Genomic DNA, 24410 nt, shown 5'->3' with positions numbered 1-24410 from the left:
CGTCTGTCTGGTTGTCATGCTTCATAAAACATAAAAATCTTATTTTCTAAGGTTTCGTGATATTTGTTGCAAATTATATCCTTTTCTTTTCTTTGTTTAAATAACTGAACATTATATTATTTTTGTGCTTCGCTACTTATGGATGCTGTCATATCATTGTATTTTATCTTATTAGTAACTGATAATTACTGATCTATTTTTTTCAGATGGCTGTAGAAACGTCGATTCCGGAATGTTATTGCAATTTTCATAAAAAATAAAGATTATCCTACTATATAACTTTTTTGTCTGTAGCAAAGGATCTCACTAACCCCTGAACCGATAAGGTTCTCCTTTACTGTGAAGCTCCCTATGGGTACAGGTAAACTTTTAAACTAATTTGTTGGTGGGAGAAATTCAATCTAAGCAACTTATAATACGTCAAAATTGCAATAAATTAACAAAAAAATGTTTAGAAATCAGAATATTTATTTTTGATAATCTACAGTAGTGTTTTATCTGCCCTGCTAATATGTCTTATCATTACAGCATTCTGCTTCAAGCGGGTGAGCATTATTAACAGCCAAACTTTTATATAATTAGGGTGGTCCTTAAGCCCGCCAGTCAATACTTTAGTTCGTAACAGTTAGCTTTTATCGTTAATTAAAGCGAAGCAAGCTATTTAAGTATAATGTTTTTGTATTCAAATTTAATGTTTTTATGCCTAACCCCTGCGGGGCCTAAACCCATGGTCCCATAATCTGTAGGGATATTTCATACCCAATATAACTAAACTAACCTATTCTAAGGTAAAACAATAGCATACCAAAAACTGCTCCCCCTTTCTTTTTTTTTCCCTAATATGTAGTGGTTATTAAAGCTAGCTGACCACAGTGCGTTCGAAGATGCTTTGACTTTAGTGTCAGAACCTAGGAGGTATCGCATAACCATGACAAGAAAAGCAAAGATTATTTATTTAAAATTTTTAACAAATTTGCTTTGATAAAGTTCTTCATAAAATCACTCCTTAAGTGAGTTGATTTATGGCCATTTTTATCAGTTGCTTTGCTAAGGTCACGGAAATTCAGCCTTAAATAAATCATATATAGAGAGATTTTATGACATACTTTATAAAAACAAAGTTGTTCAAAATTTTAAATAAATAATCTTTGCTTTTCTTGTCATGATTATGAGGCAACTCCTAGTAGATAAAAATTGAACTTGAAATTTTTAAATCTAATTTTCTCAAAAACGGCTGCATTTTAGATTTTATTGAAAAGTGAAATGAAGTTACTTAACCTAGGGTAATGAAATGCACTATGTCCCAATTTAGGTTCTGACACGAAAGGCAAAGCACCTTCATGCGCACTGTGTGACGTGGAAACCGCCGTTGAATCGTTATATTACTTGATCTCATGCATTTTGGACTATTTTAAAAAAAGGAGGAAAGGGGAATTTTTTATTAATTTGCCAATTTTTGCCTCTCCTCTCCCCTTAATTCCTAAGGGCACAGAAATTTGGCAAGGAGAGGGTGGGGGGGGGGGAGTTTTAGATGATAAGTGGGAAGGGAATGGCCCAAATATTACATTTCCTCCCATAATGTGGAATTTCACAGAGAAAGATAGGGGAAAAGGGCTGGGTATTACACTAGTCCCCAAAGGTTTTATAATAACGTTTTCTTAACAACTTTGGGGCCTGAGTGATTTTGATTGGTTGCTTTATAAAACTGAGTGTCCTAACGTTTCAACCGCTTACTGTGATCTAGAGAAGGCGTTATTTTGTGTATTAACATTGGGGATGTACATTAATTTATCGGGCATTATCTTATCCCTTTAGGTCCCTGATTAATTTATATATTTGTAATTAGAAGAGGTCCAATGTCCAGATGGCTACGCCACAAACAGAAGTAGAGAGTAATAAAAGGTATAATTTTCAGCCATTCTATTTTTGTAAATTTATAGGATACGCCCCTAAAGGCCTTTAAGGGCGCGTGAAATGTATTTTTTCGATCTATGTTAAGATTAGTTTATCAAAAATATGTTGAACTTTCTCTTGGAGGAGGTACCCTCCCCCAAAATTGATATAAACCTTCCCAGGACCTATGAGAGGCTACCCTGTAAAGAAGAACCATATCGGTTCAGCGGTTAGCGAGATCCATCAGTGCAAACGGTAGGCACTTTGAGGGAAAGCACAATTCTTAAGACAAAATTTATATCCTTTTTAATTGTTTACATTTTTGTAAAAATATCGTCGTGTATGACGCATAAAATAAGATTACTAAATAATGTTTACATAGCAAAAAAAATATTGCAAATAAATTTGTAAAAATGCAAAGATTTGTGTGTTTGTTTGTTAAGTTGTCATATTACTAACATCAAAATAGCCTACAACTAATTAAAAAGTATTTTTTTTTCGTTTTTAAAACTTCCATTGTTAATGTAACATATTTTATTGGCTTTTTAAAAATAATACATAACAAGGACGCTAACATGCAACAGTAACAAAGCTGTTTAAAATAATAATTTGACCAAGAAGACATACATTGCTCCATTTTCATTTAACTTTAAAAGCGAAGTAGGCTTTTTTATAATTAGGGTCGGTCCGTACTTCTGCCCTTCCGTCCATATGTAACGGATAGCTTTTTTCCTTAATTTAAACTTTAAAATCGTTACCATAATGACTGTACCACTATGTTCCAGCGATTGACAAAAAATCGTTTTTTACATTTTAGAAAATACACTTTTAAGCAATTGTTTAGTAATATACACAAGTTTTTGGAAATAAAGCCGAAAGAATTAGCTCTTTACTATGAAAAATAAGAATTTTATGTGTAATTATACCAGAGGTATGGAATTAGGTTCCTTTTCATCATTGTTAACAACTATTTTTAAGGTCAACTAAACTACATTTCAAATCAGTGTGGACCCTTTATTTTTAAAGCTATTTTTAAGTATTATATATTTTTGGAATCAGTATGTAATAATTTATACGTTTAGCCTTTAAAAGAAGTCAAATCTCCATTTTTTGTTGTAATTGTAGATGGTTTTCTAAGCATACCCGATTTCTGTAAAATAGACAATTTTCTTCCAATGAAAATTTTACATTTGGTTCCAGATCTCTTAAGCGCAAAAGAGTGCAAGCAAATCCTCTTACATGGTGTTATTAGATGTATGTATAATATCAGAGAACTTTACCCTGTGTATGCGAAGCTATGCGAAGTTTGTTTTTTAAGCCCTAAAGATACTGGGTCTATAAAAAAATAGTAGTTTTTTAAGATATAAAAGTAATTTATTTTCTACTTATTTTAAACACATATTCATTTAAACTAAAAGTAAAGAAAAGTTTTAAATAAAGATTATCCCTAAATATCTAGGCACTTATTTGAACCATTTTACCTTTTTTATTAGGGGGGGGGGGGGGGAATGCCCCACTTATATTCACATCTGAACCCATTAAAGCTAGAAGTTTAAAATTTTTTATGTCGTTTCCTAGTTCAAATATACATTCTTATTTAATTCTTTAGCATTATTTACTCCTTTCACCCTTTTATTAAGCAACCTTTTTGCAAAGGTGCTTTCATACTTATTAAAAAAAGACAAGTATAATTTTTTAAGATAGAAAATGCTTCCTTTCAAGTAAATTGAAAATAAAATGAAAGTCTTACATTTATTTAAAGAGATTTATAGGGATTAGACAATGGCCGAGAAATTAATGTACATTTCCAATGCTAATACACAAAATTGCCCCTTCTATAAATTACAATTAGAGATTGAAACGTTTGGACACTCAACTAATAAACCAACCAATCAAAATTCAATAAAAGTCCCACAACTTGTTATGCCTACAAATAAGAAAACGCTATTTGGTGAATTTGGGGACTATTATAATAAACAGCCCATTGTCCCCTCCCTCCCTACATATACACACAGAAAATAAATAAGAAATAGGCTCATCTCTATGTCAACTTTAGATTAGAAATCTCAAAATATAAATATTTCGGCGGCGCCGGTCGGCGGGAAAACGGCGGCAGATTTTCATATGATTTCAGTAGGTCATACATACTTGTTAGAAAAGCTTATGTTTAAAATTTGAAGTCTATAGGTAAAAAATTGCGGTCTCAAGAGCTGTTTAAAGATTTCTGAGGGATCAGGACCTGCAGGATCATACCTGGACCCTGAAATTGACTTAAACACTTAAATTTGATATTGGTATGTACTGGTATAGGATATTTTAGTATTTGGTAACTTAAAATGCTTAGTTTAAGGCAAACAAAATATTTTTGCTCTTTACCTGTATGACCCTGCCAGGTTTGTTGGCATCCTGTGCCAGCCAGGATGGAGATATTTAAAATTTCGCCATTATATTGAAAGATATATGGATACTTATTGCTATTTAAATAAAATTTCATCAAAATTTTAAAATATACACTCTCTATGATTTTTTGTCATTTTTTGGCTTTTCTGGAACACGGTGTGTACGTCCATTTTAAATATCTTGTTTTTTTTAACTTTTTTACAACAATTTTTCATATGATATATATAATCATCCGATTGATCTGATTTTTAGAGTATTGATTCCTATTGCAATTAGGTACAATGTTTTAAGCGGATCATCTCTATAATCAAGTCATAAAAATGTCAGTATGCCCTTATACAGATTCTGTATTTATTTTATTTATATTTTGTATATTCAGTTCTGGCACTCTTCAAGAGTTAATGTTCGTCTGTCATACCGTTTAAGAGCTTTGCTCTTATGGATGCTGTCATCCTTGATTTTAGACAAAAAGTCGAATAACATTTTAGTACATATAACATAGAAAAATATGCTGAGCAAATTTTTTAATGCTAAACATAATATGTTTTAGAAAACGGTAGGACAAACTGACATTAACACCTTTATAGTGTCAGAACTGAATAATCAGAATATAAATGTATAAGAGTCGAAGCGAAATTGTAAGTAAATTTGTTGAAAAACTGCTTGATACAGAATAATGTTTATGGACATACTTACATTTTTTAGACCTGATTATAGAGTTGCTTCGCTTATAATATTGTACCTTGTTGTCCCATTACCAGTATACCAAAAATTAGATCAATCGGATAATTTGATCACATAAAAATTTGTTGTTAAAAAGGTAAAAAAATCAACATGTTTAAAATGGACGTACGGACATTTTGGTAATGATGATAGAGTTGCTACACTTTCCAAATCGTACCTAACTACTACAGGAATCACCATGTAAAGATTGAAATCGATAGGACAATTCTAACATGCCTGAATTAACGAAAAAAGCTATCCGTTACGGACCGACCTTAATTATAGAAAAGCTTCGCTTTTAAATGTACTGAGCATTTTTTTAATAAAGATTTTTATTTCCCTCCGAATCCCATTAGCGCATTACAGACAGACAGATATAACCATAGAGTAGCTTTGCTACTAAACATAATATGTTTCAGAAAAAGATCAGCTAATAGAGATCCAAGAGCTGGAAACCAGGTGAAATATTGAAATAATAATTTGGCAGGGATGGTGGCAGATTTTCTAATTTTACCAAAAAAGAAAGTTTAGTCTTTTCTTAAGAAAATTTCATAACTATTCAAGAGACAGAACACCATCATTAACCCTTAACAGTCGGGCCCCCTGCTGCACCTTTATTAGTCGGGGGGGGGGGGGGGGGGCGTTAAAAAAATTCCAACTCTCAGTTATGTGTCATACCCATAGTTGAAAAGTCACTCAGTTATAGCCTTCTGTCTTTCACACACAGAAAATGAAATAGAAAAAAACCGAGGAGGGGGGGGGGGCCTTAATGGGTAACTTAGAGAAAGTTAAAAATGTTTTCATTTTAGGGTAGTGGAGGTGGAAATATGGCAAGGTAATATTATTCTTTAATAATTACATAAAATCACAAGATTTTTTTTTCACTTTAATCTGGCAATATGATTCTTAAGAAGAAATTGTAAATAACATCCTCATAATATGATCGAATTTTATAATTATGACCTGTGCTAATCATGCTAATTTTATATTTGTAGTATCCTTTGCATTATTTTAGGAGTGATGAATTTGATGATTTGACAGCCACCATTGATGTTGATGGTACTATTTACCGTCCAGCAAGAGAAGTTTCAAGTTCTTCCGATTCTATTTCTCAATTTGAGGTATTCTTAGTCTATCATTTTCTTAATTCACAAGATATATCTTCTTTGACAACATAATATTCTTATAATAAAGTTACAGGATGGATGTCTATTTGGCTGTGCTGAAGGATCTCGCTATCCTCTAAACTGATCGGGTTCTCCTTAACAGGGTAGCCTCTTATAAGTCCCGGGAAGGTTTATAGCTATTTTGGGGGAAGGCACCAAAACCCTCCCCAGATAAATCGCCCAAAAAAATAAAAATAAAAAACACCGCCCTGCGAATATTTTTGGAACTTAGCTACAAACATAACAAGCACAATCTATCGGCGAAAATAATATTTTTGGTAAATATATGTTTTCACACAGATTTTAAAAGAATTTTATGTGTCCACAGAGGCCTCTAGGGGCGTAGCCGCTAGTACTTAATAAGACATTAGAAATCAGACTAAACTTTTCTGTTAATCCAACCTGATGATTTAAAATTTTCTTGACTTACCCAGCAGATCAAATTAAAAATTGTTTTAACAATTAAGTTGATAATTAGAATTAATATCTAATGTCAATTTTAAAACAATTTTGACATTTCTTATCTTTCGATTATGATTAGTATGTTTTCTTTATGGAAATGCTTATTTTAAATTGACCATTAAAAACTTTGATAATTTGAAATTCAAGATAATTTTTAAATAATTTTTTTGTTGTAGTTAGTAAAATTGAAAATATGACTTTAATTCTAATCATGATTATTCATTTTTAATGAAGATGCTTTACTTTTTTAATTGAATTGAAATATTTGGAAGACAAACTAAAGATAAGAAAAAAGTATGAATGCTTAAACAATTATGATTAATTTTCAAGGTCCTCTAACCGTAAATTTATAGCAAACTTCCTTCTTTTACAATTCATAAATTTTTAAAAGGCCTTACTTAAATGCTGAAAGATAGTAAACATAACCTAGTTGTATTTTGGTTTATGTTTAATTTGTTTGACATGTGTTTGATATGTAATTATGTTTTGAAGAATCACATCACTATTTCAAAATGTAAATCATTTTTACCCTTTTCAAATATTTTAGGACTGTCCCAGTTACAGATCTAAAGAACCTTCTGTTTCCAACACAGTTGATAATTACAGTCATATTAGGAAGTCCTCATCTTCATCAAGCTCAAGTTCTTCATCTAAGTCTTCTGTTAAAGATATAGTAAGCAGATTAAGATGTAATCATTATATCATAGTTTATTATAGGAAATTATTAAGAAAAAAATATCTTACAATTGAAATTTTAATATATGTTAATTATTCTTTTTATTTTAGATTCCAGTGCATGCTAAGAAAGGTAACATATTTATTTTGTATTATAACCATATACAATTAAAAAGATTAGCAGCAAATAAAATAATAATAATTCCTGAAAAATATTCAAAAGCAAATATTTTACTTTTGTAGACTATCCAGCAGCTAAAGTAAATCCTTATCCTCATTCAACTCCTCCAAATTCTCATTATCCTAATTCAAGGCATCATGCACACTCATTTTATCTCTATTTTTTTTCCTTTATTTATTTTTTGTATTATTTTTCAATAATTAACTAACAAATATTATACAATATCTAACCCAAAATAAAACAATCAATTAGATGTTGGCTAATAATAAAAGATGAAACCTTAAGATACCAACTAAATTATACCCCTCCCCCCTCCTAAAAAAATAATTTTAGAGAAAAAATACTGCATAACAACATATTATCATTTATAATTTAAATCTTTTTAGGTTTTTTTATTTAGTTGATTTGGTTTAATTGAAGTTTATACTATTTTTCATGAATGATTTATCATCTCAATGACTCAATAATATAAATTTTAAGTTGTCTTCATTCTTTTGGAATTTTAAAAAAAGTTTATTGTCTAGCAACCCCTTACAAAGTTAATCTTAGATTTTTTTATATTTTCCTTTACTCTACTCTTGCATGATTTTTTTATCATTACTTGTATTAAATATTTTGATCTAATAATAATTTGGGTTAAATTTGCTTTTATACAGAGTTGGATACTATAAATTTGGTTATAAATTCACCAATTTTGGTTTTTATTCTTTTTTTATCTTTATTTTAAAATTTAAAAACCTAAAATCTGAGTGTGCATGAATCTCAGTGGTCCTGCACCTGTGTTTAACTATCCAATGGGCAAGGAGAATAATTCTCCAAGTAAGAAGTTCTCCAACACTTCATTCAATAGAAACATTGAGAACTTTAAAGATTCTGTTGGTAAATATCTCAAATATACATAGTTTTATAAACTTTCTTTGAACTTTGGAATTTGGATACAGTAGTTTTAATGAATTTAAATACTTTTAAGATCTGATCCTATTCTAGTTTTAAATGAGTAAAAAATTTCATCCCATAATTGTTTTTGATGATGGTAAATTTTAGTTTTCCAAAACTGTTTTTTGTATAGTTATCATCTTTCAGAAAACAAGAGAAAGTCAAGCTCAAGTTCATCTTCTAGCTCTTCCTCATCATCTAGGTAAATTGAGTCATCAAAAGAAATATATTTTTGGAATAAATATAGTGTTTTAAATATTATTAGAAATTATGGGTATAGTCCCTTTCGTGGACACGCCTCTTAAGGGGCGTTCATAATATTTTCACAGTAACTTTTGATAGGTTATTTTAGGTTAGGTTGGGTTAGGTGATTGCCCTGCAGGGTTAGAGCCCTCCACAGTGGCTAGAAATAGGGGAAAAGCTACTGTGAAAATACAACGAAACGCCCCTTAAGAGGCGTTGCCATGTAAGGGACTATACCCAAAATTATGCTGCCAATTGAACTTTAATATGATAGAAACATATATTTGATTTAAATGGTTGAAGATTTTAGTAATGTGATGAACTTCTCATTAAAAGTTATAATATTCAGGTCAAGCCTGGCTAATCCAGAGCCCAAGTTGCAAAGACTTGAGAGCAACATTGATGTTAGAGGATGGCAGGCTCCACCCCCTTCAGGGTTTAGGGATTCGCCATCCTATAATTCTGTTGTCTCTCCTGCTACTCTTGTCAAGTAAGCTTTTATTCTAAATCAAATTATTAGGAAATTCACTTGATTTATAATTTATCAATTAAACTTAATTTATTTCAAATTTTTTAGGAGAAAAGAGTCAACTTATGATAGTTATGTACCACCAACCCAATATACTTATCCTGCTACTAAGTATGATGACTCAAGGATATTCTTGTCTTCCAGGTTAAAATATTTTTAAATTGTAGAAAAAAAATGATAACTTCATGGATGGAAAAATTATATAATTTGAACTGTGTTTCATTCTTTTAATTTTTAGCATCTTGATTCTTATAAGATGGGGGGGAAAATGTATTAGTTTTTGTAGTTAAGGCAGATCGTCATACCCTATTATATAAAGTAGTAAGGTTTTTTTCTATGTCCATTAGATCTTAATAACCAATGAACCATTGAGTTCTGCACTTTAGGAAAGCTTCTGATAGATTATCAAATTATACCAGGCTCATGTCAAATTTAAGTATTTTACTACTTTCCCTTGCCTGGGTACAGGAGTAAATCTCCTAATTTATAACAAAAAGGAGAGACAAAATTTTTTTTTGTATTCCATTGATTTGTATATTTAGCCATACTGAAGACAAACCAGTAAAGAGAAAGAGCTCTAGTAGTTCCAGTAGCTCATCAACATCTTCAGATTCTACTTATTTCCAGGTAAACAGGAGATTTATTCATAAATGTGAATTCAACTTCAACATACACACTTCTGGACTTTTGTAAAAGGTTATGCAATCAAAGGCCTTTTTTATGGTTGGTTCCTAAGAAAAATATGAGTATTACCTTTTCCCTTATTGAATTCAAAATTATTATCAAACTTAGTGAATTATTTTAAAATCTAAAATGAACTCTTTTCTTAGGGAAATATTGAGAATGATGATGATGGTAACATGACTGTGGTCAGCTTCCACTCGGATTCTTCAGGTACCTCTCAATATTTTTAATACAAGTGTGATCATCAACGAAATTGCTGAATTTAGCTTTTTTGGAGTTAAAATACCTATGGCCAATACCATGTATTAATTTCCTAAAAAAAATGAGTGGTCTTACAATGCTACAGGATTCTTTACTTGTTTAAATAAGTGATTTTTTTAAAAACATTATTGCTTTTCAATAAAATTATTGATCATAGATCATTTTAATGTAAGTATTGTGTTTATATGAATTGCTAAAAGTAAAAAAAAATTAAGTTAAATTTTTTTGTAAACAGAAGGCCATTATTTACCTTCTATTCATTAGAAATTTAACAAAAACAATAGGGACTAATTTCCTTCTTGATACGGTTCTTTTCTTATCTTTCAGCTAAAGACAATCTAACTAAAATGTAAGAAAGTAAATGTAAAATAGCAAAAAAACTTTTATATTAATTTTCATATGAAAAATAAGATGATTTATTCAATATATATAAAATCCTAAATCAGTTGTTTAAAAGTTAATCAAAGAAAATTGTATTTAAAATGAAGAGAAAAAATGCAACAAATTTTTGGTTTGTCTATATTTAATACAAATCATGATCTATAAAATATTTTTTTGTAAATAATAAATATTTAAATTGATTTATTTCTATATCCTGAAAACAATTGAATTGACAGTAGCAAGGCTACTTATAACTTAAAACCATACTGATTATTTTTTAAATATGATGCAATGTTTGGGATTTTGAAGGGTGTTTTATGTAAATAAATCATTTAAAAACATGAAGTTTTAAACATCTTTGAATTATTTTTTCTTCTTATTTTTAATTTTACAAATAAAGTATATGGGCAGCATAATAAACAGCTATAAAAGATGAGAATTTAAACTATTTCTTATCTTTCATTATAAGAATTTTATTTATTCTTTTAACCTTCATGAGAGCCATAAAGTAAATAAATATACAATTCATATTTAATGTTTTAATGTCTCATTTCTGCTTTATACAAAAGTACTTACTATCACATTTTTCGAACCTAATACAAAAAATATAATATCAGAGGTTTAAAAGAAGAGTTGTCAGGAAATATAGAGAACTGTCACATTGCACCTTGCATCTAAGCTAGGGGCTCTGTATCGGAAAACTTTAGGAAGAAGGGATAATAGCCAAACACCATCCCAATACTTATGTTTAGCTCTGGATGGTTTAACTGCTCTTTCCTACCCTTAGAAAACTAGAGCTACTATTTGCTAGGGCGTAGCTACTCTAATTTCATTGTAATGCAATATATCAAAATCTTGTTTATTCGTTTTCTTTTCTTTTTTGTACCTGTGTTCTATCAACAACAGAGATACACACATAAAATGTTATTAAAATATTCAGGAAACATTGATCCACCTCGACACTATACTGATCACCAGTCCACAAATTCCTTTACAAGTTACCAGAGCAGAACATATCAAATACAAGATCCTATAAAAACAGGTAAACTAGGTTTTATCCGTTTTCTTTTTTAGATTAACCTTGTTGAAATTCAAAAAGGTTAGAATAAGAGGATTGAGCTGGAATACAAATTTATCTTTATATATAAGAAGATTCAATATTCGTTCAAGTTTTATGTTTATCTTTTTGTCTGTCTTTCATTTTGTAAATTTGTCTGACAGTATATCTTTATAAATGTCTATTTATCAGCTGTTATGGAGCAATCTTTTAAGCAGATGTCTACAATTGACTGTCTAGAATCTAAATATCTTTCAATCAATAATTTTATAAAATTCAAATATTTTTACCTAATCATACATAACTGTATAACTTTTCAATCATTGAATGTTAACAACCTAATTGTCTCTTTTTTTATGTAAAACATATTTATATTTTGATATTTCTAGATAAGGATATACAGTTCCAATCTGGGTATGTGAGCAATATGAACAACAAATCTCCAATAAAATCCCCATCATTTGATTATCTTAAAAGTAAGTCATTTATATTACAAATGAAGATACTTTACTTTACTTTTTATTTGTTGGTTTGTATAACATGCTCTTGTTTAACTAAAATGTAAAGGTATTGTTTTGCAACATTCTATTGGGTGATAACTAATAATACTGCTGTGAAGAAATGAAAAAATATTAATATTGTTTTGAACAACAAAAATTGTTTGAAAACGGAAACCTTCAGATACATTATTCTAATTCTTAGGCTTATTATGAAATCACTCATAAATGTATTTTTATTCTTTTAGCTGAGTCATCAACTGACCCCGAGCCTTGGGTAAGCTTATTTTCAGTAAAAATTTTATAATTTTTATTATTAATTTTCTGCAGCTTCAAATATGATGACCTAGATTTGAAAAACTACTCTATATATTTCAGATATAAAATATAATTAACAAATGGGTGGACAAAATTTTATTAAAATTTTAACAATTATATTTATTTAGAGAAAGGATACACTTCCCAGAAGCCAGAATGAGTTAGCTGATTCCCTTAGATATTCAGGTAATGTTTGGACATGTGGCCGGACTTTATAAACACTTTAGTTATAGAGTAGCTACCCTTCTAAAATTAAGTAAAATTAAACAAATTTGTAGCCTTTTCTAATGATTTTATATTAACACACCTTTATGTTTTCCCTCAAAATGTCTATTGAATAGATTGAAAAAAGAGGGGAGGAGGGTGGATAAGAAGGTAGTTTCTTTCAATGCCTAACCCCTGTGGGTTATGTACCATTTATAAACTAACCTAATTTGACCTAAAATAATGAAAAAACAAACTAATAACTACACCCCTATTATTTTCCATTTAATTGAAAGTAAGGGGTTTATGTGGTCGACCTTACACTTTAAAGTGATCGCGAATTTAATTTTTCAAAATGCATTTTCGTTTACCTTTTTTTATATTTTAAGTAATTTTCAAAGAATTATGCCTTAAAAGTTCAGTTAAGTTAGAAAAAAATCAGTTTAAAATGCGGAGAGTGTTTCCACATGAAAATAATGTTAAAATCTGAGCATCAATTAAACTAAGAGAAAATAAGTTATTTCTTCGCTTGCAGATAAAAACAAAAAAATTGATACTTAGAAAATATTTTTGTAATATATCTCTAATAATATTTATCTTTGAACTTTCTCTAAAATGTAATGAAAAAGTTTGGTTTATTTTATAAAATCATTTACCAAATACCGCTTTGTTTATGCAGGTATAGTGACAAAAGAAAAATTCTTTAAATCTGTGGAAAGCATGATATTTAAGAATTAAAATGTTTAAATAGAATAAACAAATATCATTTGCTGCAAATATTCAGCATAAAATATAGCAGTCTTTCTATAGTATTTACATAAAAAAAAGCATTTTATCATCGTAAAATAATCTCGTAATGTGTCGAATTTAATTAACACACACACACACACACACACTCATTCACTTACCTTGGGCATTCATGTTTCCCTTTTCCATTCTCCGTCCCCCTTCTTATCTTTTGTGGTACAAATGGTACCAACGGATTTTGTTAAGTTGCTGAAGATTTCCTTTAATGAATTTCGCCCTAATTTTTTTTATCACCTCTTGGGGCAAAGCCCCTAGAGGCTAGGGGCGAAGCCGCTAGTAGCTATAAAAAGTAAATAATTTTATTCCCATAACTGAAAAAACATGTTATTTTATTTCAATTTTTGTATAGGTTTATTGGTAACTGACTTGATTTATTACCTCAGGAACCATCTTTACATTGTGTTTAGGATTAAGATAAAAGCCTTGCTTTAATTAATGTACATCCATGAATAACAGATTAATATTAAAAGAATATAATTTGTGTTGTCTCTTTATCTTATTCCATGTTTTGAAGTATTAAACAATCAAGTTCTGTGGAGTCCTATGTATGTTTGTGTGTGTGTGTATTTGATTTAACCTGGCTGTGCTGTACTCAGAAAACGCTTATAGCAAATTAATTCATGTTTCAAAGATTGTTTCTTTTAAATATCTTTTATAGATTTTAGTTAATTAATCAAATATAATCTAAGCAAGAATTTTACCCAAAAATAAAAAAACCATAATAGCTAAAAACTTTCTCAATCTATAGTAAAATACCCCAATTATGTGGGGGCCTAATCGTATTTTTAGCTCTGCAGTATGTTGAAGCTTTTTTAGCAAGTAGTAAATATTGAGATAGGATGAGGGTGCTATGTTACACAATCGACAACTATAAATCAGCTGACCTTATACCCATATTTGGTAATATCTTTTCGATTTTCGGTAAAAATCATTTAATCTCCCCGTAAAAAGAAATTACAAACTTTTTTGGTTAGTTTAATATGTATGTAACAAAAGAATTTATTCTACTCTAAATTTGCAAGTAAACTTCAACAAAAAGATTGTTATTTGTCGATTTTGATAGGTTTTAAGATATGTATAATAAAACTCAAAATACAACGATGTTTTCAAGGGAATAAATTCGTTTTTTTAAAGTTTGATTTATTTTTAAATGGGAAGTATTTAAGACTTAATTCTCAAAACAGTACTCTTAAAAAACATTAATCAGTGACATATATCAACTTTTTCCCAGCTTCGTGAACACTTTAAGTAAAATTGCCTAAATGGAAAAATGGTTAAACTTTTTTAGGGTTAAAACCTACATCCTTATGTATTAATTGCATATTTAGGGTATTCTGCAGAACAACCTACAACTCAATACAGCTATATTGCACCACCCAATTATGTCAAACAATCTTCAACTACAGGAACATTCTTACAGTATGATAAAATTTCACATATGAAGAAAAAAAAATTTCATACAGTTTAGCACATACCATTGTCACTATTAGACTTTTTTTTCAACTGATAATTATATGAGATCTGAAAAAATGTTGCAATTAGGATATGGTGGGTTTATTGGAGGAAAAGGCAGTGGACTGGCTGCAAATGACATGCCCCCAAAGTCCCCGGGAGCATACAGACAAAGAGAGGATTTTGGATCAATGGGAAGCAGAAAATTTAGCAGGTTTAAATTTATTTTGTAAATCTTATATTAATTATCAACTAAAATACAAAGTCGCACTTTTTTTGTTCAATCAATTTAATTATTATTGCATCAATTCCTTTATCATTTTAACTATTAATAATGCACAATTGATTATTATGTATTATGTCAATCATAAAGAAAAAAATTACTCTTTTAATGATTCATGCATTTTAGCATAACAGAGGTGTTTGACTTCATTGGTACCTCTCAACCTCCATCTCTGGCAGGCTCCAGAGCTGGATCCAGGATTGGATCAAGAAGAAATTCATTTTCAGATGATTCTAGTTCAGGCACATAATTTAATCAAATGAACCAAGTACTGATATTACCCTTTTCATTTAAACTTTTTCCTAGTTTTTGCTTCACTGAAATTTATATAATCCTTATATATTTATATGTTTATATGTTTGTCTGTAACAAAGAATATTGCTAAACGCTGGATAAGGTTCTTCTTTACAATGTAGCTTCTCATAGGTCCTACAAAGCTTTTTTTCTAAACTTATTTTTTTCTTTTAAAATTAAAACTGAATATAGGGGATTTGAATACACCCCCCCCCCCTTACACACACTAGTGCTTCTAGACTCTAGAGGACTCAGATTTTGTAAAAACAATACTCAATTACCTAATTTTCATATTTTTGATTAAAATGTTTTACAGATAGCCAAAATATTACAGTTATTCCAATGTCTTCTGTTAGATTTTCAGGTTAATATTTTTAAACAACTATCTATATAACCATAATGCTTTTTCATCCAATAACTAACACTTCAACAATTATGTTATTGTTGGAATTTAGATTGTTTAATTTTCATTTAATCCATTATCTATTTATAATATAAATGTAATCTAATTAAATAATTACTTTTATTTATTTCAGAGGATTCTAACAGTATACAAGTGTTTGATGCTGGTTCTATTGATGAATCATCAGATACAAGTACTGATGTAGGTAAGGATAATAAAGGTTTTAATAAGTTTTTTTCTGAAAGGTTTTTTTATTCTTTTTTTAATCTAACCTTTCCTTTAAATAGCTAGTCAAAACTTATTTCTTAATTCTTATTGTTTGCTCTGTTTGCAAGAATTAATATTTTAATACAAGTATATAATTATCAGTCTTAAAAACATTGAATCTAAAAATCAATGAATTATGCTAGAGAATAGCTATATTAATTAATGCAAATTGTGTAAAAAAAAAATAGTCATCTCATTACCATCTGAAATTACATTTAGTTATGATATAACATTTTTATTTACTTTAAATATGATATTTTAAAGACTCATTATATTCTGTTAACTGTATAATTAAGAAGTTTATATTTGTATATCATATTTAGACAGCCAGAACAATGGGTACAAGATGGCTCAAAGACACTCAGGTAATTTTAAATTTTGCAATTGATCATAAAACTTGGATATTCTTACACTATAAATAAATATTAAATTTTCATATAGTATTATTAACAAAAAATCTGCCTACTTTTGAAATTTTTTTTCTGAATAAATTTAATTATAATAAGATAATTTAATTTCAATTGAAATAAAGAAAATAATAACATTGAATTAAATCATATTTTATTTTAACAGTACTGTAACCTTTGTATCCATTGTAATCATCACATTTGATCGTGATATATATTTAGGTTCCTCTGACACCTCATCAACTCTTGGTGGGGATGAAGTAAAGATGTCTACTCACCACACAAGTAAGATATTCAATACTCATCCCAAACTAGATATCACAAAGTCACCTCAGGATCCTATCATTGCTGTAAGTAATGAAAGTCAGCTTTCTCATGATATTACAAAGTTTGAAGAAGATGTGATATCTGTCACTGTTGATGAAAAAGATCATTACAATCCTGAAATTGCAAAATCAGATCAACATGCTATAACTATTAATTATGAAAAGAATCAGCCTAAATATGATAAACAGGAGAATCATAAAAGTGACATTGGTATGACTATAAAAACTACTCAAATCTTCAATGACAACTCTCCACATCAGCAGAATAATAGTTTTGAAATAGTTCATGATACACATCTGGATAACTACAACACAGTACCAATTAGTACTCATATGATTGAAGACATTCAACAAAATTACAGTACTAACACTCATATTGATGCTGATTTTATCAAAACAGATGATGAAGTTATTATTGCTAATATTAATGAAAGAAAGCAACAAACAAAGTCTTCAATAGACACCATCAGGCCAACAGAGATTGTTCAAAATAATTTTAAAGATCAAACAGATGATATTATCATAATTAATCCAAGCATTGAAGACAAAAATAAAAACACAAGAATGGGTTCCAATCAAGGTTACTCCCTAGCTACACCTCCATTCGAAAATCATACTGAAGCAGAAGACACCATTAGTACATACATGTACCAGAATATTGACCACATTGGGAAGTTCAATATTAGCAATTCAAAAACAGAGGAAGATGAGGTTGAAAATTTGTCAAAATTGGACGATGTAGAGCAAGTTAAAGGTCTATTGAGCTTACCAAAGCAAACAATTGATAATTCTGTTGAATCATCAAGAAATTCTCTAGACTCAACAGGGTCATCATTAGTTTTGAGTGATGCAACTACAGTGAGAACAGCTAAAAAGTTGTCAGTTCAATTTGTAAACTACTCCTCACAATCATCAGCTGATGAAGAAAGTTTCAGAAGGGCTGAATCAAGATTATCACATCAGTCAATGGCATCATCAGATACAAAATCTGACACTTCAAATATTGTGGGGATGACTAGAAGAATGTCTGATCATTCTATTGCCTATTCATCTGATGGTGAGGTAACCAGAGCTTCTTCAGTCTTATCAATTGCTTCAGCTGACAGTTATACAAATTATAAAATGGCGTCAAGAATTTCAAATCAATCAGAGACATCTGCCTCAGATGTTGAAATTGGGAAGGCTTCAAGAACATCTGATCATTCTATTGCTTACTCATCTACTTCTACAGATGGTGAAATTAAGTCAGCAAGAAGAGCTTCGGATAATTCAGTTGTCTACTCCTCAGATGGACTGAGTAGATCAGCTAGCAGAGTTTCAAACTACTCTGCCTATTCTTCAACCAATGAGGCAGATATTGGATTGGCAAGAAGATTATCAAATGCTTCATCAACTGCAACCTTGGCAGATGATGAAACTGTCCAGTCAGCAACTAAGATGTCTAACACATCTGAGGCATTAAGTAAGTTGAATGCAGCTTAGCAAATCCTTCAGTTTTAGAAATACTTGTATGTCCTTCATATGTTTAATGTTATAGTTTGCATGAGCTTGTCAATTTAAAAATCAATAAAAGTCAACAACAAGCAATCTAAGTAGTGCACTTGAGATGGTTTCAATGCTGGAACTTTCAAAAGATTTTACATTTTTGTATTACTTTTAGCCGGAGGTAGACTATCCACATCTTCATCAAGCAGCAGTTCATCAAGTTCAACAAGTCCAAGTGTTTTAGCAGAGGCGAGTTTACCTGATGCAAGAATACAAAATACACAGGTAAGGCAGGACAAACAGCATATTAATAACTATTAGAAATAACTTCTATTTTTTTTTTTTTTTTAAGTGGCAAAAGTAAGAGAAAATAAAATATAAAAAAAGTGGAAAATCATGAAGATGGAATACGTGAGAAATAAAAAGAGAGTTTAATTTTATTTTTCCAGAGATATGCAAGTGGAGGAGGAATGGGAGCACAATATTCTCAGCCACAACCTAACAGGTAACAAGAGATAAGTATCACTTAAGTGGGGGGGGGGGGGATTTGACCACAACTCATTTAAGTTTTTTTTTAATTAAAGAAAATTTTAAAAAGGAAGAGATAGGTTTCGGGTAAAATCCGTAAAGGTTATGTGTTATAAATTTAAAACAGTAGTAGAACGATAAAAATTTATGTTAACTTAAAAAAAAAATTTGTCTATAGTTCTTTTCAATAAGAAATACACATATTTAGTGAATATTATCGTTCTATTACTATTTTTAAGCCTTAAAACACACACCTTTACGGATATTTTCCCGAAACCTACCTCTCCTTTCTCAAGTTGATTTCTCTTGGAAGTGGGGTGGTACCCTTTGCAAAAATAGTTGTAAAGCTAACCAGGAGTTATGGAAAACTACATTGTAAAGGAGAATCATATCAAATTAGTTTGCAAGATCCTTTAGTACAATAATACACAAAGATAAATAGTCAGAGATAAATAAAGAAAGACATCCTGCTATTTCATATAAGAATTGATAAAATTTATATTAAATTGTATTTAATTTTTCTGTCAACAAATATAAATTAACCTTATCTTATGTTTGTAGAAAAGAAATACTATAAAAGTATTTTCACATTGATGTAAAATTTTGAAATACATTAATAATAAGTAAAAAGAAAATTTATAATATGAAAATTAATGAATAAGATGACATTTGCTTCTTTTTTCTTTACCTAAATTCAAAATTTACTTTGCAATTATAAACTTATTCTTATTGTTAGATTCTAAATTTAAAATTTTCCTAAAAAACAAGAAGAGTGATGTCCAGTATTGGTGTAATTTGAGAAAGAGGGAGTTATTTTCATTGCTATTTCTACGGTTGTTATATTACAATTTAGAAGTACATCAAATTGATTTAAAGGATGGTAATTTTTATGGGGCAAAGTACTTTTAATTCTAAAGGATTTATGGGTTTAGAAAAAAGTAAAGGACATAAAATGATACAGACACACTGAAGTAAAATTAGAAGAGTAGCTATACTAATTAAAAAACTTAAAAAGTGATAAGATTGTTGACTTTAGACATGATAAATAAACAATTTAGTGTTGAATAATTTGAAGAAACTTATATCTCAATGCCATTCATATATAAATTTATTTAATTAAATATGAATTAAAACATCTATTACTGATTTTTTTATATCAAATTTTCTTTCTGGGTATCAGGTTCAAAACAATAAGTTTAATTTGTTTAGAAATTAGCCTTGGTAATAATTTATGAAGCATAAATTATTACAGATTTTGGATGTAAATTTTGCATTATACTGTATCTATATTAGAAAAATGCTCCATTGCTATATAAGATCAAATAAAAATAATTAGAATGCATGATATATCACATTAAATAACACAGCTAAGCCCAGATTCCATTAAACTAGCTTTAAAATGAAAGCACAATATTTATTTTTAAATTCAAAAGACAGTTCATTTGAAAAAAAATAAAACTTTGCTGCTTTAGAATTAAATGCTCATATGTCTAGGGCTGGTGGGAAAATTGAAGTAAAGTCATCTTCATCAAGCAGCCTTTCAAGCACTACCACTGAAGAATCAGAGAAAAATTTTAAGTAAGACTTTAGCTTTTCTTCAATCCAAAATCTTCTGTTTTAATGAAATACAAGATAAAGTGTTGGATTTCAAATTTAGGAATGTTTATTCAGGTCAAAAATATACCATTATCTTTAGGAAGATTCTTTTTTTATGCCATTAAAATATGCCATAAATTCAATTTATCATAATCTTTAAATGAATGAATATAAAACCTGCCTAGTGCACATGGAAAAAACATACAAATAACTAAAATGTTTGTTTCTTCTTCAAAAACTGACAAACTGTTTATGATTTTTAAAAACCTAAATCAAATATTAATAATCATTATATTTTACTTTATTTTTCAGGGAAAAAGTAAAAAATTTTGACCTCCACCAGAGTTTGAGTACAATAAGCAGGAAACAAGGAAGAACATCTGTGGATGCCGCGCAGAATTGTCAAAAGTAAGAAAAATTTTTTTCTTCATGTCCAAAATTGAAAGGCTGGTCTCATTTATTTAAACTAGTGCCTACCCCATTAACCTCTATGGTCTTTGATAGTTAATAAAACTTTCCTCAATTGAGTTCAATATGAACTTACAAGAACCCCTAACTGATTAATAAGATTTTAGGATTCAAATTTGAGAACTTAACCTTTAAAGATATCTGAAAAACCTAATTTATTGATTATTATTTAATTGAGTCATACAAAAAAAAATTTTTCTTTACAATAGAAAAAAAATATTGATTTTAGTCAGAACAGTATTGCAACTTTTAGCATTAATATGTTGTTCTAATAGATTTTCTTGATTTAGAGTGACAGAAGAGACAACTTCTGACTCTAGTTCCTCTGAGAGTTCATCAGAAGAGAGTTCTTCTAATACAACTGTTAGGTTTGTTTAATAATTATATAATGATGACATCCGACTCTAGTTCCTCTGAGAGTTCATTTAAAGAGAGTTCTCTTAATACAACTGTCAGGTTTGTTAGATAATTATAAATTAATAACATTTGACTCTAGTTCCTATGAGAGTTCTTCTAATACAACTGTTAGGTTTGTTTAATAATTATATAATGATAACATCAGACTCTAGTTCCTCTGAGAGTTCATCAGAAGAGAGTTCTTTTAATACAACTGTCAGGTTTGTTTAATAATTATATAATGATAACAGCAGACTCTAGTTCCTCTGAGAGTTCATCAGAAGAAAGTTCTTCTAATACAACTTTCAGGTTTGTTTAATAAATAAATAATGATAACATCAGACTCGAGTTCCTCTGAGAGTTCATCAGAAGAAAGTTCGTCTAATACAACGTTATGTTTTTTAATAATTATATAATGATAACATCCGACTCTAGTTCCTCTGAGAGTTCATCAGAAGAGAGTTCTTCTAATACAACTGTCAGGTTTGTTTAATAATTAAATAATGATAAAATCAGACTCTAGTTCCTCTGATAGTTCATCAGAAGAGAGTTCTTCTAATACAACTGTCAGGTTTGTTTAATAATTATATAATGATGACACCCAACTCTAGTTCCTCTGATAGTTCATCAGAAGAAAGTTCTTCTAATACAACTGTCAGGTTTGTTAAATAATTATAAAATCATAACATCAGACTTTAGTTCTTATGAAAGTTCATCAGAAGAGAGTTCTTCTAATACAACTGTCAGGTTTGTTTAATAATTATATAATAATAACATCAGACTCTAGTTCCTCTGATAGTTCATCAGAGGAGAGTTCTTCTAATACAACTGTCAGGTTTGTTTAATAATTATATAATGATGACACCCGACTCTAGTTCCTATGAGAGTTTAATTAAAGAGAGTTCTCTTAATATAACCGCCAGGTTTGTTTAATAATTATAAATCAATAACATTTGACTCTAGTTCCTCTGAGAGTTCATCAGAAGAGAATTTGTCAGGTTTGTTTGATGCTTATATAATAATAACATTGAATATTAGCTTTTTGTGAGCTTATTTGAAAAAAAGTAGAAATTGTTAAATAATTTATTGAATGTGCATTTTTTATATTTTGACAAATTCTGGACCTTAATTTTGAGCAAGGAAGAAATAGGGTTGTTGCATCACTGTTGAGGCAAAATTTTACCTCACCACGATGCAGTGACTCTTATTATTTAAAGAATCCACCTTAGTTCAATTCTCTGTAACCCAAAAGTATTAATACTAAAATTTGCTATAATGTGAAATGTTATTTTTGTGATTTTTTTCTTCAAATATATTTTTTTTTTTTTATGTTAGGTCCTATAGTGTGAATGGTAAGGAGAGAAGAGTGAATGGAGGTGGCACAGAAAGAATGATTTAATTTCAAACTTCAAGGTTTTTAATATTGTTTGTTTGGTGGCCTTTTGTAAATATAATGTAATTTCTTAAAAGTTATTTTGCTATTATTTAAATAAGTCAATAATTCTTAAAAGAACAATATACTCAAGACTGAATGAAAAAAAAATATTGTAAAGTTGTTATTTTCTTAAGTTACAAATTGTTTGAATTTCGGGTTGAAGTAGTAAGTGTACAAATTGGAACAAAAATAATTTTTTAATAACCTTAAAGGGTTACATTCATGATTGAATTTTAAATTCTAAGCAATAACTTTTTGTGTAAATAAATATTTCAAAATTCTAGCTAAATTATATGATTTTTGTTTTTATATCTTATATTCTATTTAAAATTGTAATTGAAATATTTTTGTGTGGAATTAAATGTACAAATTTTTAGTTGAATTTATTTGTTTTGTTTACTAATGCTTCTTTGGAAATATAAACTTTAAGTTTTTAATAATTGTTTTTACTGTCCTAGATGGACTTTCAGACACCATAATCTGCCCAAATTTTAAAAGCAATTTCTGGCACACGAATGTTCATGTTTACATCTATAATACAAAGTAGAACAATGTCTTTCTGTCTGTTTGTTTGTTTGTACTGAAGGATCTCGCTAACCGCTAAACCGATCAGGTTCTCCTTTAAAGGGTAGCTTCTCATAGGTCCTAGAAAGGTGTATAACTATTTTCTTGAGGGGTGGGACACCCTCAACCCCCCCCCCCCCAAAAAAAAAAATGAAAAATTCTTTTTAAAACTAAATTTAAAACAGCAGGGTCGACTAACCCCCACCCAAAAAAAAAAATTTCCCTCTTAAAAAAATAAATATTTTTAAAAAATTTTTCTTTTAAATCTAAAATACGAAAAATTAGGTTGATCAAACCTCTTGGGGCAAAGTACCTAGAGGCTAGGGGCGAAGCCAGTAGTTTAATTACATATAACTAATTCCAAAAATACTTGCAACAAAAGTTTTGGAGAGTAAAATTTCCTAAAAGCCAGATTTATCTTTAGAAATACAACTATTTATAACTTATCAGGTTTGGATAAGTTATAAAGTTACCTGTCCCTTGTACCAAAATGTTTATACTTTTCAACCAATGATATGGCAACTGGTCCAATTTTCTGATAAGAGTTCTAGTATATTAATTTTTTAAGTAATTTTTATTTGAAGTAATTATTAAATGTTATTGTAAAGTCAAACTGAATAAAATTATATCCATTATGTAATTGTGCATCATAATTGCTAGCTTATACCAACAACGAGGTTAAGTCGAAAGAAATCACGAAACCTAAACATGATTTTCAGCTGTTGTTTGGGGGCACAAATTGACGACATTTTTATCTGCCCCCCAAATATTATTTTAGATTTATTTCACTTGTTGGCTATACCTTATTCCTGCATAAATGCATCTAATAAAAGCAGAAACTAACTTTATTTGTTAAAATTGAAATTTGATAACAACTTGTTTTATGGCCAAAATAAGACGTTGGAAAAAGTAAAGCGTCCAAATAATCTTTTTTTACATAGCATCTCCAAAGAGCTGTTGTCCAGCGTTGACATGGCAGAGAGCACGGGCTTTTGTATCCGCCCTGTGCAGTGGTTAATCACAGGGGAGTGTTTATCCCCCTCAAACTTTTAATCTCCTCATCCAAAAATATATTAGATTTCCCCTCCA

At 29.4% G+C, this 24410-nt stretch overlaps 1 protein-coding gene across 4 annotated transcripts; it reads left to right on the top strand.

Annotated features, from left to right (window-relative positions):
- The first annotated feature begins 203 nt into the window (after positions 1-203).
- Positions 204-23194, top strand: LOC145304690 (uncharacterized). 4 transcript variants are annotated; one of them, XM_080146633.1, is made up of 32 exons: positions 204-230; positions 456-545; positions 1847-1902; positions 5436-5475; positions 5826-5851; positions 6032-6137; positions 7192-7317; positions 7431-7452; positions 7563-7632; positions 8267-8319; positions 8584-8638; positions 9029-9169; positions 9257-9352; positions 9751-9835; positions 10039-10102; positions 11475-11576; positions 11981-12067; positions 12337-12365; positions 12535-12592; positions 14746-14825; positions 14962-15083; positions 15279-15394; positions 15763-15810; positions 15983-16054; positions 16440-16481; positions 16746-16808; positions 18510-18619; positions 18784-18839; positions 20357-20440; positions 20771-20866; positions 21217-21294; positions 22658-23194. In XM_080146633.1, exons 1-32 carry the CDS (start codon positions 207-209, stop codon positions 22719-22721), a joined length of 2361 nt encoding a protein of 786 aa, XP_080002759.1. In that variant the 5' UTR covers positions 204-206; the 3' UTR covers positions 22722-23194. The 4 variants fall into 4 exon arrangements, with proteins under 4 accessions (XP_080002759.1, XP_080002758.1, XP_080002760.1 ...); XM_080146632.1 differs by having other exon boundaries at positions 8267-8379; XM_080146634.1 differs by lacking the exon at positions 20357-20440 and having other exon boundaries at positions 8267-8379.
- The last annotated feature ends 1216 nt before the right edge of the window (positions 23195-24410 follow it).

The sequence above is a fragment of the Acartia tonsa genome, chromosome 13 (assembly GCF_053477335.1).
Source record: "Acartia tonsa isolate MP-2025a chromosome 13, ASM5347733v1, whole genome shotgun sequence".
NCBI lineage: Eukaryota > Metazoa > Arthropoda > Copepoda > Calanoida > Acartiidae > Acartia > Acartia tonsa.
This window is presented reverse-complemented; position numbering and strand designations above follow the sequence as displayed.